The 18,470-nt window shown below is 37.2% G+C and overlaps 1 protein-coding gene across 2 annotated transcripts in view; it reads right to left on the minus strand.

The window, feature by feature from the left end:
* Positions 1-17,801, minus strand: part of ano10a (anoctamin 10a) — a 65,311-nt gene extending 47,510 nt beyond the window's left edge. Inside the window, exons 1-8 of one of the 2 annotated variants that reach the window (XM_079837487.1) lie at positions 17,304-17,801; positions 12,799-12,949; positions 10,195-10,392; positions 9,890-10,024; positions 5,639-5,758; positions 4,838-5,171; positions 4,393-4,628; positions 246-301 (exon numbers count right to left, since the gene is read on the minus strand). In XM_079837487.1, the coding sequence (XP_079693613.1) occupies positions 246-301; positions 4,393-4,628; positions 4,838-5,171; positions 5,639-5,758; positions 9,890-10,024; positions 10,195-10,392; positions 12,799-12,937 (1,218 nt within the window). In that variant the 5' untranslated portion in view covers positions 12,938-12,949; positions 17,304-17,801. The remainder of the gene's footprint in view (positions 1-245; positions 302-4,392; positions 4,629-4,837; positions 5,172-5,638; positions 5,759-9,889; positions 10,025-10,194; positions 10,393-12,798; positions 12,950-17,303) is intronic. The other variant, XM_079837486.1, reaches the window with a different exon arrangement.
* Between the last annotated feature and the right edge of the window lie 669 nt (positions 17,802-18,470).

Below are 18,470 nucleotides of genomic sequence, written 5' to 3' on the forward strand. Positions count from 1 at the left end.
TTTAACCCAAAGCATTTCCACTACTATTCCTTTCGTTCATGGTTACTGAATAAAGATTTTTGAATGTAATAATATAGAGATGAGTTTTTAATATTTTCAGCCCTGAAAATCACAATTTTAAAATTAGTGGGAACCCTATATTGCAGGCAATCTATTTACAAAAGTTAAAATATCAATGAAAGAGTAAAACATGCAGTAATACGACTACAATAAGTATAAAAACACAAGAAAACTTCGAAGCATACCACCAAAACCTTGAGCACGAGGTGATTTTGAAATGATGACTCCAATCTGTGGTTTTCTGAACAACAAAATACATGGAATGAGATTTGCCTCCATGTTGGGAGGAAACAATTGCATTTTTCTTTTTTTCTTTTTTCAATAACTACTGTTTTTACTGAAGAACATACAGTCCTGGAATACAAAATATAAAATGGGGAATCACAAAATGAATCAGGGTGTTTCATGTAAAATATTAAATTAGAAAAAGGTTGAAAACAATCAGCTTTGTCATAATTACAGCAGAAATTCTGGAAATATCTTAATGTATATGGAGGGGAGCAGGGTTTCAGATATTGTGTTGGACAACAGGGGGACTTTGAGTCAAAAATGTTGAGAACCACTGATTTTAAGTATATTTTAGGTGATGTTCCTGCTTCAAAGTTCTAACTAAAACTCAAATTGTTACTTTATAGATCTCAATTTATATTTTATTTCTTGTCATTTTGAATTTAATTTTTCATAATTGCTACTTTAAATCTCGCAATGTGACTTTATATTTTGCAATGTGATTTTATATCTTATAATAGCGATTTTATATCTCACAATCTTCTGTAAGATATTTTGAAACTTAACCTAGATTACAAAATAATGTTCAACTATTATTGAGCCAAGATACGAAAAAAGAAAAGAAAAACAAAAAAAAACACTGAAAAGAAGATAACTGTATGTCAATGGTCCACTTTAGACATTCTACTTTCTATAACCGACTACATGTCAACTCTAAAGGCCGTGATATACTCACAGCGAAGTTCTTTTTCGTTCTCCGCTATGGGGTAAAAAGAAGTTTGAAATACCTTTGCAGTGGTAGAGTGTTAGTGAATATCCTCACGCTGCTGGGAACGGCGTTTAGATGAATATGTTAATATGTGCTGTGCGGTTTCCTTTCAGTAACAAAACAAACACACAACAAAAAGCGGTGAGAAAACAGTAGTTAAGAAAACATCTGATCATAGCGATGTAGATGCTTGCACAAGCTCTGCAATTCGGCACTCCAGTAAAGTCACATTTATTTATATACCACGTTTTACAATAGATTTTAATAGCCAACACACTGTAATAAAAAGATTACAGCCTTACATTTTTAAGTTCAATCAACTTGGCTATTTAAGTCATTTCAACTTAAATTACATTAAACTGACTTAAAAAAATGAATTGAATTTATGTTGTTATAACTTATTGGTCATATATTTTTTTACAATGCAGCTTTACAGTATTAAAAGCGCAATATGTCGGGGTTTTTTTCACCATTAGAGGTCGCCTATTCAAAACAAAGGCATAGCTTGATGACGCCGAGATTGAGAGCGGGTTCATGGGAGATGTCGTCTTCACCCCGCAGCCGGTGGAAAAGAATTGGGCCGGGACTCGGGCAGAAATCATGTTCATGGATGAGATTATTAATGTTACTGTAGTATGAAGCAGAGCAGGGCTGAGTGTTGTGGGAGCGCAACGTGGCCACTGGAGCGATTGCTAATGAGAGATGAGTGCGACACACGGCTCGACAGCAGCGGAGCTTTTATTATGCCACAGTCGCCGCTTCTTCCGGTCAAGCATATGTGGGGTAACCATAGACTGTAAAAAAATATGGACGTAGTGTCCGTGACGTCACCCATAGGATTCTGATGAGCCGTTCTGAAGCGCAAAGTATGGACAAGATGGCCGTTGCCATCTTGGCAGCGCGTCATCGCGCGTCACTCCCGGATAACAGAAAATGGGCAAAAAGGCGGGACGTGGGCGGAGCTGAAGTGACGCGATGACTAACAGACAGCAGATAAATGGCTATCCACCTGTCACTCGAAGTGGCCACGCCCTTAATTATGCAGAAGTTGAATGCTTTATATAATGTAAACGAATGAGTTATAAAAAAATTCACCCTCCTCACAGTTGTCATGAAGGGAAAAATTAGCCGTATAGACCAAAACCACAATTTGTACCAGGCTGTAAACATGTTTTAATCTGCTGTAAAGTTGGCCATTTTAACATGGGGCTCAATGAGATTCTGCTCCCTTCTGGAGCCTGTCCCTAGCGGCCAGTCGATGAATTGCAGTATATGTTACTTCCGTATTGGCTTCAAGAGAAACTGCAGGAGGTTGCCGCTTGGGGGTAACGCAGCGCTGTTTTATCATATTAGATACATTTGAGTGTGTCGAAAATTATGTACTAACGTTACTCTGTGCGTTTGCTCAGCGGCTACTATGAGACACTTATTGCACACTGCAGTAAGCCGTGTCATTAGTGATTAGTCATGGTAAAACAGGGTACTCGCAGTAAATCAAGAAAACGAGATATAAACAATAAGACTAACTGTGTTGAGCTACATAACAATGATTCGTTTTCTGTATATAAATGTCTCCAAATAGTTGTTCCCTTGTCTAATAAAACATATAATATACTAAAGGGCTAGTTCACCCAAAAATGAAAATTAGCCCATGATTTAATTACCCTCAAGTCATCCTAGGTGTATTTGACATTCTTCTTTCAGACGAATAACATCGGAGTTATATTAAAAAATTATCTGGCTCTTCCAAGCTTTATAATGGCAGTGAATGGCTGATTCGTTTCTGAAGTCCATACAAGTCCATCTATCCATCATATAATTGCTACACACGGATCCAAGGGGTTAATGAAGGCCTTCTGAAGCGATGTGGCTCGTTTGTGTAAGAAAAATATCCATATTTAAAACTTTATAGACTAAAATAACGAACTTCGGACGGAAAACTTCATTTTTCTAAAGCAACTCTCCAGTGTGTTTATATTTTTACTCACAGACATCCGACCTCAAGGGACTGAACAGAAGAAATAAATCAGAGAAGATTTCCATGCCAAAGAAGACTATTACCTAATATTACCGACCTATTACTTAATCGCCACAGACCAATAGAAGTTTGAAGGTGTTTACCAACAATAGCCAACTTTTTTCGGAAGGTTTGTTTTGGCAAGCAGTTTCAAACTCCAGAAAATAACAAAAACTTTGTTTTGGCCTGATTTTGTTTGAAACAATGTCACAAGAGTTTGTTCTTCGATTTCGCTTAAAGTACACTATATTGCCAAATGTTTTGGGACGCCTGCCTTTACATGCTCATGAACTTTAATGATCCGTAGGGTTTAATATAGAGTTGGCCCACCCTTTGCAGCTATGACAGCTTCAACTCTTCTGGGAAGGCTTTCTACAAGGTTTCGGAGTGTGTCTATGGGAATATTTGACCATTCTTCTAGAAGCACATTTGTGAGGTCAGACTCTGTGCAGGCCAGTCAAGTTCCTCCACACCAAACTCGCTCATCCATGTCTTTATGGACCTTGCTTTGTGCACTGGTGCGCAGTCATGTTGGATCATCCCCATTCCCAAACTGTTACCACAAAGTTGTGAGCATTAAATTGTCCAAAATGTCTTGGTATGCTGAAGCAGTTGGAACTTAGGGGCCAAGCCCAACCCCTGAAAAACAACCCCACACCATAACCCCCCCTCCACCAAACTTTACACTTGGCACAATGCAGTCAGGCGAGTACCGTTCTCCTGGTACCGGCAAAACCCAGACTCGCCCATCAGATTGCCAGAGAAGTGTGATTGGTCACTCCAGAGAACACGTCTCCAATGCTCTAGAGTCCAGTGGCGGCATGCTTTACACCACTTTGCATTGCACTTGGTGATGTAAGGCTTGGATGCAGCTGCCCGGCCATGGAAACCCATTCCATGAAGCTCTCTAAGCACTGTTCTTGAGCTAATTTGAAGGCCACATGAAGTTTGGAGGTCTGTAGATATTGAATTCTTCCACGCTTGAATTCACTGAGCTCCTGAGAGCGACCCATTCTTTCACAAATGTTTGTAGAAGCAGTCTGCATGCCTAGGTGCTTGATTTTATACACCTTTGGCCGTGGAAGTGATTGGAACACCTGAATTCAATGATTTGGGAGGGGTGTTCCAATACTTTTGGCAATATAGTGTATATCAGGGCCTTAATTAATACTCAATACTTAACCTTAACCTAACAGCCTACTACATTCTAAATACTAATTGACATGTAGTTGCAAAGTTACGTATAGTTAGTAGAATGTCTAAAGTGGACCAAAGATAATAAAAGAAATTAAGAAAAGATAAAGAATTTCAGGCTCACCCCAGTCTGTGAGAAATTCTGCAGCATAGCGATATAATAAGTTCATGAACTCGATGACCACAGCGTAGATGATACTGGGAACAAACAGCATAATGCCGGTTGCAAAGTTTGGATTTTCATGGTATACACTTATGGCCCAGTTCTCCATGTCAAAGTAAACCATCATCACGTAAAAGGAGAGATAGAGGCACAGCAGAACGAAAGGAACTGACACCAAATATATCCTCAACTGCCGCCTGTCATGGGAAAACAAACAGTGTCAAAACAAATTGAGCATCTATAAAATGTTCCATATTTATCATGCTTATATATGTTTGATTTAGAATATGAAGTTGTATGTATTATTTTTACATTCAGGTTTTGGTGCTAACCAATGTATAAAAGATGTGCTTAATATGTCTAATATCTGTCTGCCAAAACAAAACAATATTTCAAAAATATGTACTTGGAGGCTGGGTAGACTGGTTCCTCTCGCCCGGTGACTGGATTAAACCCCAGAGCTCCATGGAATCCGGGCCTCGGTTCTTCAAATGCTTTTTTGCGGCTGAGCGTTCCCCACCCGTACGCTAACGTAGAGCTACATCTCTTCCACACTTCCAGGAAAACTGTAGACCAAACCAGGTTGAAGACAGCAAACAGCACATACTTGTCATAGTCCTCCCAGTCAAAGAGGTAGTAAGGGATACCAATGAGGGCCATGGGTACCAAGGCAAAAGTGAAATACTCCAGAAATCCAAAGTAGAGTGCCAGACCCTCACCAAAGTAACATCTGATGTCATCTACATCATGGAGGACACAAAGAGAACATCTTCAATGAATATAGCACGGTGCATTGTGGTTTCAATGCACGTGTTTAATGATATAAAACACCAGTTCTTAAGATGGAGAACTTTTTTAAGATGGAGCAGGTACAATTTTGCATTAAACAAGCAATTAACATTATCCTTTGAATTTCCACAAAAATTCAAGGGAATCAAAGTATGTGGAACAGCTATAATTCACACACACACACACACACACACACACACACACACACACACACACACACACACACACACACACACACACACACACACACACACACACACACACACACACACACACACACACACACCGAATATGACATGCAGCTGTACTTGTCTTATATAACCAAAATTCTTGTGAAATTCCTTCCACAGTAAGTTGTAACAGCAAACTGATATAAAGGCTGGAGTTGGGTTTAAAGTTCATGCTGCCAGTGACTCACCCAGTGGCTGGAAGGACAGTTTGATCTTTTTGTACCATGAGAATGAGAGTCTCTTAAGGTCTTCTTTGCTATGGAGAGGAAAATACTGGACTAGAACACCTTTGGATTGCAATCTCCGCACTGAAAAAGAGTCAAAATGTAACATATATTTTAAAGGTGCTGTATGTAGGAATGACAGCTTGTGGTTGAAATGGGTACTGCAGTCCAAATGAAAAATATAGTTTGCCCTGCCCCCTCCTCCTCAGACTCAACGCTCACGCGGGTTGCCAGTGTGAGGACACGCAATAGGAATGAGCGCAATTGCTTCAGTTCATAGAAATGTTTAGATGGATGACAAGGCTTTTTAGGTCAAGTAGAATCTGCGATCTCTGACCCAGTTTATTTGCTGGCTTCCATGGCAGCAATACGCTATGTTTTCCGCCAACTGGCAACCTGTGGTGTCGAAATACTATTGGGTAAATTGGCATCGTGCATTATCACACAGACCAAAACAAAAACAGACATTCCGACACGGAACGCATATTTCCAATTAAAATAACTGGCTGTAGCATTGTTTTTCAGAGAAACGAGTATATGAACTCAGCATGTTTCCTAAATATCTGCAAACATATGATGGTATTTTTATGCTTTAGTCAAAAACTTACATAAAGCACCTTTAATATTAATCCTTTAGTATTTTTTAAATCACGTTTTTCACAATGCTTTTTTATTTTTTGGTATATATATATATTATTATATATATAAGCATTGTGAAAAAAGCGTGATTTAAAAAATACTAAATTATTAATATTGTTAAACAGCAAAAAATACAGTTTGAAGAATAATGATGTTTTGAATTATAGTTTGAACTATGTTTTTTTAAAGCTACACTGTGTAACTTTTTTAGTCTATTCTTAGCTAAAAACACTTAGTTCTTTCAAAAATATATGTGCTCATTAATGTATATTTACTTCTTTCAAGTAATAAAGTATTCTCGTAAGTTTATAATATGCCATTGAAAATACATAAGGTAATGGGATCTAACGGTGGGCGCCATGTTGCCCCTCCATCTTGAAAGTACATTAGCCAAAGAGGGACATACCCGTAAATTCAAGCTTCGCCATTCGCGTTTTAACACTGTGCGCGTCAACTTGTTCAGACTTGTCTGGTGCATGCGCAGAGAGTTCATCTCAGCAGCTCCAGTAACAGAGTTATACGGAGTTTTCCTGGCTTGTTTATTCCTCAAAAGTCTGTTTTTCCTTGTGTGGTATTTCTGTGCGTTAATAACTCCGTAAGTAATAATAGTTATTGTCATTGTGGATGTGTTTCAGAGTGTGTCATCGCGTAATTCAGTTGATTCAGAAGTATTTTTGTGTCAACATACAATAGCGTAATGCTCACCTATTTGAATAATCATTCAGTTATTTTGTTATCAACAATGTTTATTCGTTTATAGAAAATATTTGCTTGTAATGTATGTTGATGGAAATATGTATCAGGTCTGATCGGCATATTAACACTTGTTATACAGAGCTAAACCTGCGCACACACTTTTGTAACCGGACACCGCTTGTCAGCAGCGGCAGCTCCGCTCCTTTTAATGCAGCTGCATTTAGCGCCTATATATGGTACAATAAGCTCTGGTTTACGGTTACATTATACAAATGTAACTTATAAGTATAGTTATACAGTTCTTAACTGTGTATCTTCTGTCATGCCATTATCATTTATATTTACCATCCTTATTTGTTCTCTCACAGAAACCACATTTATGTACATATCCACGCAAACCTGTTTATGCCTTGCAATTGGATGACTGAATAAACATTACTATCATCAAAGTTCACTCTGGATTAGCTGCAGTTCTTTCTAGTCGAATAATTAGGCCAGTTGAGTTCCAACCATCCCACTGCGCACAGAATATCCCACAGGCACTGTGTCGAATGTGGACGAGGTCGAACTGGAAGCCATATTAATCTTGGACTAAATCGGCCACCGTAGGAGTTAAAACGAAATCGGAATTGAGAGGAACAGAAACTAAAATTCACTGGATGGTCATATACCTTTTCACCACTAGATGGGGGAAAATATCACACAGTGTAGCTTTAAAGGTATAAATAGTAGGGCTGTAATCTCCCAGTCGATTAGTCGATTATTAGTCGATACGTTCTGGCTCGACCAAAATTCTGATTGGTCGATTTTTTTGACTCGTTCATTTCATTAGTTTTGCCGTGTTCATTTCATCAGTTTTGCAGTGTTCATTTCATCAGTTTTGCAGTGTTCATTTCATCAGTTTTGCCGCGTTCATCTAATCAAGTGGAAAGCACTAATTGCTAATGGGGGTGTTTTTAGAGCACCCCTGTTTCACAGGTAACAGTTTGTCTTCAGAACACCCCCCTTTGTTTTCACTTCTTTTGGATTAGCCCAACCCACTGGAGAAGAGAGACAGATTGAAGTAGGCTACTTTGCAGTATATTATTTATTTAATTGTGAGAGCGTTTTCCTAATCAGTCCTCTTCTACCATGTCAACGAAGACATCAGCAGTGTGGCAGCATTTTTTTTAAATAGAAAATGGGAAAAAAGTTGAATGCAAATTTTGCAAGCAACAGTTTGCTATCACAGCTCGACGACAAACATGTCATATCACCTAAAAACGGTAAGCTAACTTGTCTGCGTTAGGTTGCCCCGTCTGCTTTGAGTTGCCCTGTCCCTTTTATTATTGTGCAAACTGCAAATATATTTCTAGTATTATTTATTGGATTTGGGCACTTTATTATTTAATTTTTTATTTGGAGCCTAATGCGCGATGCGCTGGTCCCACTGTTTGTATTAGTTTTGAGCCTATGCTTTATTTTTCAGTTATGCACTTTATTTCGTTTCTGCTCTTGATCTGGCTTGTTTAATAAATATTCCTTTTTTATTAAAGTGGACGTGCCTTTTGTGTTTAAGATCAACTCTGATCCAGATGTAGTCTTTGACAAAAACGTGATTTTCTCAGCTTTTTTCTCAAAATGTTTTTTTTTTTTAATGAAACTTACTCATATTCAAGTGTTCTTTCTTATGACATATTGCATGTTCAGATATTCATACAACAAAATATTCTGGGGCCATGACATTTTTGTGAAAATTATGAAAAACGCTGGCGGTGGCGGGCAACCTATTTTATTTTATTTTTTATGCTGGCGGGGAAAGAGTTAATTGCTCCATGCTGTTTCCATCAAAATAAACGTTTGATGGTTTAACAGCTGAAATGTATTTAAAGCTACACTATGTAACTTTTCCGTCCACTAGAGGTCGCCTGTTCAAAACAAAGGCGTAGTTTGATGACGCCACGTTTGAGCGCAGAATCTCGGGACATGTGGTCTTCACCTCACAGCCGGTGGGAAACAGTCAGGATAGGACTCGGGCAGAAATCATGTTTATGGATGCGATTATTAACATTACTGTAGTCTGAAGCAGAGCAGGAGCGAGTGTTGTGGAGCTGAGCAAGGCCGCAGGAGCGATTGAAGAGCGGGACTGTTATTATGGCATAGTCGCTGGCGGGACTTTTATTATGACACGGTTGCCGGCGGCACTTCCTCTTCTCCTGTGCTGAGTGTGAGGTAACGCAGCTCTGTTTATCGTATTAGATATATCTGAGTGTGTTGAAAAGGAAGTTATGACGTTCGCTCGGCGGCTGCTATGACACTTGTTCACAATGCAGTGAGAGTAAAGTGTTTCACTGAATAAAACCGGAGACCGAGGGTGACGCAGATATGACGCAATCGACAGGCAACTCCCTCACACGCATAGCTCACACGTCCCGGCTCCTTGGTTAAAATAGCAATTTTCTCACGATTTACAAATAGTTGAAAACATTTGGGATATTCTAAGTACTCAACTGAACAAAATATATAACACTGGCCTAGTGGTTTCTGGATGTTTTACTGCAAAAATCCTACATAGTTCACCTTTAAGACAGCCATAAATATTAGTATTGTAATTAAGTTGTATTGTAAAACATATATTTTTTAAAATTCTTACAGTAAAATATAACAATAGTTATTATTACTATTACTATTATTATTGTTATTATTATTATGTTTTATAGTCACATTGATACTGTACATAATAACACAATTTTGGCAAAATTGTGCAGCCCTACAAATCACAAATCACATTTTAAATTCGCAGTCGCAATGTTTAAACAGAAGTCGATTTTCCCCAAATCATGCAGCCCAAAGTTGCTTTATTTATCTAGTGAAGTAGGTAATACAAAGAAATACACTTACCAACTGATTTTCCAGGGTAGAGCTTAAGCTTAGGGTATCCTGGAACATGTTCTTCATTCTTAGCCCTAAGTGTGTCCAACTCATGTTTGATAATGTATTGACACTCCGCATTACTGAGAAATGCTTGACCATCTCCTATGAGCACAACACAACAATGTTATAGAACAACCAGCACCACATCTACGTGAAGCCTATATGAGTAAATAATGCAGGTGAAATCCCCAAAATGGTTTCTTAACATACTGTGAAAAGAACAATACAACAACACACTATCATACTCATATTCAGTTCTAACTGAAGCTCACCCTCAAAGTCTTTAAAGCTTTCTCTGTTGGCATAAGTGAACCCTCGCATTGTGCCATCTTGAAACTCCTTAAACAACCCAACATCCTCAGCTCCACTTAAAAGCCTCTGTATCGTGGAACCCACCACAAAGACATTTGGATTAGACTTCTCACCATCCTGAGCTGGAAACAGTACTTGATCCACCAACAACTCTGCTCCTATAAAAGAAATTTCAAGTTCACAGTCAAAATCACAGTTTTAGGAACTGGGTATTTCCCAAAGATGATAAATGACACGTGTCTAAAAAAATAAAATAATAAAAAATAAAAAAATCTTGTTATACCAAGCTCTTACAAAATGTACTTTCTCTGTATTCATGTTGGTTTTGAAATATTTTTAATCCATTTTCAAGAAAAGTTTCAATTTACTTAAGCCTAAATTTAATCTGTTCATCATATAAAGCGATCGAGTCTCTTCAGAAAATTTGGACTAAGCCGCTCAATTCCTTTTTACCATCTCTTTAGGATTTCAATGGAGGGACAGAAATCTCTCAGATTTATTTAAAAATATCTTAATGTGTGTTCCGAAGATGAACAAAAGTCATTTTTTGAACTCCGGGTTTGGAACAACATGAGGGTGAGTAAACGATGACAGTTTTTGGGTGAACATACCCTTTAAATATGCACTGTAAATTTACAGTAAAAAAAAAGGCAGCTGTTGTTAGAAATATACCGTAAAAAATACGGTAGCAACATTTTAGGTTTTACAGATTTAACTTTCAGTAAAAAAAAAAACATTATAATGTTAATATATTAACGTTATAATCTGATATAATGTTAATTTACCAACCTGAAGTACTAATGTCTGTTTTGTACCTTTGTAATACACTGACAACTACCAAACAGTGGTGATGAGAGTCACATGATGAATAAAAGCTCATCATAAGCAGCTTTTCCACAAGCTGAGAAGGTTAATTCTAATATATAGAAGGTGCACAGTGTCATTCACACATCATGGTAACACACATGATATTAGAAAAATCAATGAATTTAACAACATTAGATGTAACATAAAACCATAATGTACTGTACATAATTGATTAGAAAAAACAGTTATTTCATGCATCAAATGTGAAGTGTCACACAAGGAATTCTGGGAATGTCCATTTACGGTTTTTCACTGTAAATTATACAATGACTTGTTCTTTTTCACTTCCAAAAACTATAAATGTAACGTTATTTTACTGTAAAATTACATTAAATACATGTACATGTACGGTTCAATCTATTACAGTTATTCACCTTATATAGTATGGAAACTTTCTGTTAAACAATATAATGTTTTTCACCATATAATTTTACAGTCTTTTACCGTTAAAATCACGATCATTTTTTACAGTGTATTTTCCTTACACCTTTAATACATATGAGTGTACATATTTTTAGTTTTTAAATATATTTTTCAAGGGAAAAAGTATTTCTACAAATATCTTCTAATTCTTAATAATATAAATTTTTGGGGGACAAAATTTTAAAACCTGAACTAACCTTGCCTTGTCATAAATAGGACAATTGTCTGATATTTTGAGAATTATTGAGCTTGATACACATTAACATTTATTCATTTACCCATACAAATAAGGAAGAGCACAAGCAATTTTTCATATAGAGCCAACAATTTTCATTGCACACAATGACAGGTTTAGTACAAATCTAATTTAGTAAACAAGATAGAGCAGAAGTGAAATGCAGAAAGGAAAAGAAAGATGGTCTCAGCAAATTGGGTCGAGGTAGGCAGCTCATTCCACCAGAGAACAAAATCATTTCCTGTTTTATGTTTTTCTGCATGTTGGCTACACCACATGACTTTAAATGTAGCATGTGAAAGGTTGTGAAATATTATAGTCAGTGAAGCAGTTTTGATAAATATTATTATAATTATAAAAATATGCAAAACTACAAAAAACTACAACATTTTTAACGTTATGCCCAAAAAGGATTTTAATACAGAAATTAAATTGAAATCTTGCTCATCGAAGAGGAGGTATATGCAAAAAAAATGTGTGTATAAATTAAACTTTAATGATTTTTTTAAATAAATGAGCATAGGGTCACTGAACCATTATAAATTCTTAATTTTCATATACAGTAAAACAGTTTCATATAATAGGAGCTCAAGTTACTAGTTTCTAGAACTAAAACGTTACAGCATTACGTCATCATTAACTGTACAATACAAATTAAAAACAGATTAAGTAATACTATCTATTTAACATTGTAGTGTCCGACTATTTTAACTAACAAATACAATACTGAGCAGTTAAAATGCAACAGAGTTGTTCATTTTTATCAGAACCAAGTGTATGTGTAAGCAATATGAAGTAACTTAAAAAAAGAAGCATGTGTTTTTCCTCTACAGGCAGAATCTGATATTCTATTTCTGTGACCTCTGTGAAGGGCAGGGTTCACATTTGGTGGGCCACAGTGGTTGAGTAACACTGACAGAGTCCCAAAGGACAAAGAATGTGCTTCAAACACACAACTTCAGAAGGCAAGCAGATATTTCAGAAAATGTTCAGTTCCTGTCAACCTCTATCCCTAGATGTAACATGCCAGGGGTCTCACCTCCATTTTGCTGCTTGTCTCTGATCCTGTTTAGTAACCAAGTGATGGCCTCTGCTTTAGTGTCATAAGCAAGCTCCAGGACCACCAGAGGGGTGAACGAAGAGACATCACTGTCAGAAACCGACAAGCCAAGATGCATTTTTCCTGATCCCTGTGTTACACACAGACGAAGAGAGGCAAGGGGCAAAACATTTATAAATAAAACATATCACTCTCCTCAAGATTCAGATACAGAATATACGCCACAAGAAACACCACACATTTCACCCGGTGAAGATCGAGCCCTATTTGCATCCATAACTGTTTATGGAAATATTTTCCTGTTACCCAGGAGAATCAAATGCAAAATAGGTCATTCTAACAATTAGGTGCCGCAATAAAAGCCATGCCACAAAATGTCATCATGTCACACATTGTGTATTGCTTGATGATGAAGACATATCACATACAATTCACTGTATGACTCACTATTCCAATATACTCTTCCATAAACACTTTCATCAAGGATGCATTCAATACATCAAAAGTGACTGTAAAGGCTTGTACACTGTTACAAAAAAATCTATTTCAAATAAATGTTAATGAATTAAATGTAAACTGCTACCCAAAAAATTCTGTCATTAATTGCTCACCCTCATTTCGTTCCAAAGCCATAAGTCTTTAGTTCATCTTCTGAACACAAATTAAGAATTTTCTTATTTTTTATGAAATCTGAGCAACTTCTGTCCCTCCATTGGCAGCAATGCAAATGACAATTTGACGCTTCAAAATGTTCATAAAGAGATTGAAAAATCCATATGAATTGACCGATTTAGTCCAAAGTTTTCTGAAGAGACACGATCGCTTTATATGATGAACATATTGAATGTAGGCTTTTATTCACATATGAACATTCATGAACTCACAAATCAGATGTGGTAAATGGAAGCTCAAGCACATGAGACAACCAATGAGGTTCATTCTCGTGTTACGCAGCACGTTTTAGGTTCCACAAGAACAAATGAGGTCCATTCTCAGGTTACACAGCAGGTTTGAGCTTCCCCAAGAACCAGTGAGGTTCATTCTCATGTGTTACGCAGCACGTTTGAGCTTCCGCAAGAACCAATGTGGTTCATTCTTGTGTTACACAGCACGTTTGAGCTTCCGCAAGAACCAATGAGGTTCATTCTTGTGTTACACAGCACTTTTGAGCTTCTGCAAGAACCAATGAGGTTCATTCTCGTGTGTTACACAGCACATTTGAGCTCCCGCAAGAACCAATGAGGTTTATTCTTGTTACGCAGTATGTTTAAGCTTCTGCAAGAACCAATGAGGTTCATTCTCATGAGTTACACAGCAGGTTTGAGCTTCCGCAAGAACCAATGAGGTTCATTCTTGTGTTACACAGCATGTTTGAGCTTCTGCAAGAACCAATGAGGTTCATTCTTGTGTTACACAGCATGTTTGAGCTTCTGCAAGAACCAATGAGGTTCATTCTTGTGTTACACAGCATATTTGCACTTCTGCAACAACCAATGAGGTTAATTCTCGTGTTACGCAGCATGTTTGAGCTTCAACAAGAGCCAATGAGGTTCATTCTTGTGTTACACAGCATATTTGCACTTCTGCAACAACCAATGAGGTTAATTCTCGTGTTACGCAGCATGTTTGAGCTTCAACAAGAGCCAATGAGGTTCATTCTTGTGTTACACAGCATGTTTGAGCTTCTGCAACAACTAATGAGGTTCATTCTCATGTGTTACACAGCACGTTTGAGCTTCTGTAAGAACCAATGAGGTTCATTATTGTGTGTTACACAGCACGTTTGAGCCTCTGCAACAACCAATGAGGTTCATTCTCGTGTGTTACGCAGCACATTTGAGCTTCCGCAAGAACCAGTGAGGTTCATTCTTGTGTTCCGCAGTACGTTTGAGCTTCTGCAAGAACCAATGAGGTTCATTCTTGTTACACAGTACGTTTGAGCTTCTGCAAGAACCTATGAGGTTCATTCTCGTGTGTTATACAGCACGTTTGAGCTTCCGCAAGAACCAATGAGGTTAATTCTAGTGTTACACAGCATGTTTGAGCTTCTGCAAGAACCAATGAGGTTCATTCTCATGTGTTACACAGCATGTTTGAGCTTCCTCAGGTTCAGTAGACCTGCTATTTATGTTCGCTAATCAATGTTCATATGTGAATAAAAGCCTAAATTCGTTGATCATATAAAGCAATCGAGTCTCTTCAAAAAATTAGACTAAACTGCTCAATTCATATGGGTTCATTTTTACGATCTCTTTTTAAGAACTTTTTGAAGCGTCAAAGTGTCAGTTGAGTAGCTGTCAACGGAGGGACAGAACGCTCTCAGATTTCATCAAAAAGATCTTAATTTGTGTTACGAAGATGAATGAAAGTCTTACGGGTTTGGAACGACATGAGTGTTAGTGATTAATGACAGAATTTTAATGTTGGGTGAACTATCCCTTTAAATTTAAATAATGTGACACTGAAGACTAGAGTAATGATGCTAAAAATTCTGCTTTACCATCACTATAATAAATTATATTTTAAAATACATTAAAATAGAAAACAGTTGTTTTTTTGTAATTGTAATTATAATAATAATATTTCACAATATTATTGTTTTTACTGTATTTTTGATCTAATATACGCAGCCCTGGTCAGCATAGGAGATCCATATTTATAGTCGAAATAAAAAGAAAAGAAGAAGCAATAACAAAACTGATGACGGAATAGAAGATGCTCTAAAGGAGCTGGTGTTTGTAAGTATTGCACTAATTTAAATACGAATCTCTGTTCAATACAATACACTGTGGATTCCACACTCTAGAAAATGTTATTCTGACTGTCGTGGCATTGAGCAGTCAAATATTTTTTTGTATTTTGTATCATATTTTTGTAACTACTCCAATATTTCACCTGTCCATAAAGCAACATACCAGTGATATTTTTTATGTATCACTCTGTTTTTTTATACCCAAAAACCAGCCAACATAACAGTATTAACTTTGTGATAATGATCAGCTGACCAACTGTACATTATCCATTAGGTATAGTTTAGGTTCCCATTGATTCCATTGTATGGACAAAAAAATACTATGGAAGCTAGTCAATAGGAACCAAAGAAGAAAGAAGGTTTGGAACGACATAAGGGTGAGAAAATGATGACAATTTTTATTTTTGTGTGGACTGTAACAAATAGTAGAACATTAATTAATAAAGAGGAAAACCAGAGGAAGGCCTTATTTACAACAACAAACTGGTCTGGTGTGGTATGGTTTGGACATAATCAATTACAAGTCCTTCAAGTCTGGAAAGGGACTTAAAATAGATAGCAGATAGCTAGCCTTTCCAAGCTATCTATTATTCCACTGCACTCCAAGAGAAGAGATCAAGAAGCCTCAGGAACTTGATTTGCAGGGCCTGGCAAACTTGAATTCCACATTACACCAAAGAATAGGCCTAAGAAGAATGTGAGACGATCAGTAAAAATGTTGAAGCTGAAACTATAAAAGAAGTTTTGAACATAATAATTACCCAAAACATGCAAGCAAATCCACAAAAGAATGGCTCTGAAGCAAGAAATTGAAGGGTTTGAAATGGCCAAGTCAAAGTCCAGACCTCAGTCCAATTGAAATGGTGGGGTGTACATATGCGAGAAAACCCACAAATATCACACAGTTAACAATTATAACCTACAGGAAGCTATTAATGTTAGGGAGTACTTATTCTCTCCACAGTCAAATGTTCATTGTTATTAGAAATTGAGTATGCTTTAATTAATATTTAAAATGCAAAAAGCTTCATAAGGGTTAGGTTTGGGGGTAAGGTTAGGAGATCAAAACTGCATTGGTTCAAATTAAAGTCAATGGAAAGTCCCCACAAAAGGAACAAAAGTTAATGTGTGTATTGCACACTGTGTTTTTGTATTTTGTGTCTGCTTGCTTTTATGCTGCAAATTGCCTGATGTTATTAATAATGCATGTAGCCCATGTATCTATACTAATGAATTGTCCCTGCCTCTTCTAAAACGTAGAATAAACTATTTAATAACAACACTTAATATGTTCTACACAACATCACCCGTTTGAATACTCATGCATCCTTAAACATGCAATAATGCAATTCAGATAAAACCTGAAAAGTAAAATTGCACGAAAAGGTGTAGCAAGAAAACTGAGGGAAAAAAAAGAAGAAAAAAAACCCTGGAAGACTATCACGGAGTTTTTGGTCTCGGGAAACACAGCATGTGATTCTTATTACAGTAAACATGAAAAACACAATCTCTTTTCTTTGGACGTCTTGACAGATCACTGGGCGGAGCTAAACACGCATTCCCGACCAGGAAACATACAAAGACAGGCTATATGTGTCCCAGTCACATTTATACGGAGAGCCTACAAATGCCCGTCTTATTACCACTTTGCAATGCTTAAAGGCTAGTAAAATAATTAAACAAGCCGCATGACAGGCCTGATACCCCACTGACATGTAAACTGTCTACTCACAGTGTTGCACGCGCGATCAGCTGTCCGGAACGCGAAACAGACGTCAGTCCTGCACTTCAGACGCCCATTTAAGATATTTGATTTAAAAACCTTGATTGGGTTCGGGTATAATTCAAGTGTATGAGCCGGAGAGGTTTAAAGTTAAGGCTGACTTGTGTTCCTCCACGTCATCGAGATGACACAGCCCTAATTCTAGATCACACCCGCCCACCGTCCAAACCTGCTTTACAAACACTTGCAACTGCGTGATTTATCAACACTGATTTAATAACGCAGACAGCCATGAACGTAAATGCGCTTTAAATAGATCTGCTCGGTTATTCGGGAACGCCATTTTATATGTGCTATAAATGCGTTTTAACATCAAAGGAAATACAAATATTTGTGGTTTCAAACAATACGTGTTCAGTGGAAACGACTTCTGTACTGTACAGTTAACGCTGATATTTATCACTACTAGACCGCTGGCCTGGGAAGATTAGATCAAAGTTCACTATTGACGCTTTGTCACGTGATTATTGTTAGTGATACGAGTCGTGAGTGAATCATTCTTTTGGACCGGTTGTTTGAAATGAAACAGTCTGAATTGATTCGCAAACCAGACATACAAATCGCGAGTTCGTTCTTGGGTGCGTTTTTCAAAGAGCTTCGTTGATCGTTCTGAATCTGCTCAATATTATGCCAATAGTTTCTATGATCTAATTTTGAGAAACGCAACTCTGAAATGATTCGCGAGGTCTGAATTAGTCAGACAACTGACTCACTGGTTTATTAAACGGGGCGCTTCACTATTTCTGTGTATCTTCAAGTTAAATTAGTTTATGTGTAAACAGTTTATGAATCTATAAATATCAAGTAGTGTTTCTTTTGAGATAAATATAGAAGTCATACAGGAGACTGCTAATTTAGCTCGAATTGGTTGTATCAAACAATGTTTAAAGGACTGGTTAAAACATAATTAAATAATTCGGTGGTTATCTTTAAGCGACGACGTAATTACGTCCTCACGCGACATATTTTATTTTATTTCTATCATTCCCTTTGTATCTGACAACTTACTTTTTTCACCCCAACATTCATCACTACCCTGCAAATGCTGCTCCTATAATATTTCCCCCATTACTAGTTGGACATGTACGAAGGAGACATTTCACGGTTCATTCAGAC

This window comes from Gobio gobio (genome assembly GCF_949357685.1).
Source record: "Gobio gobio genome assembly, chromosome: 15".
In the NCBI taxonomy this organism is placed as follows: Eukaryota; Metazoa; Chordata; class Actinopteri; order Cypriniformes; family Gobionidae; genus Gobio; species Gobio gobio.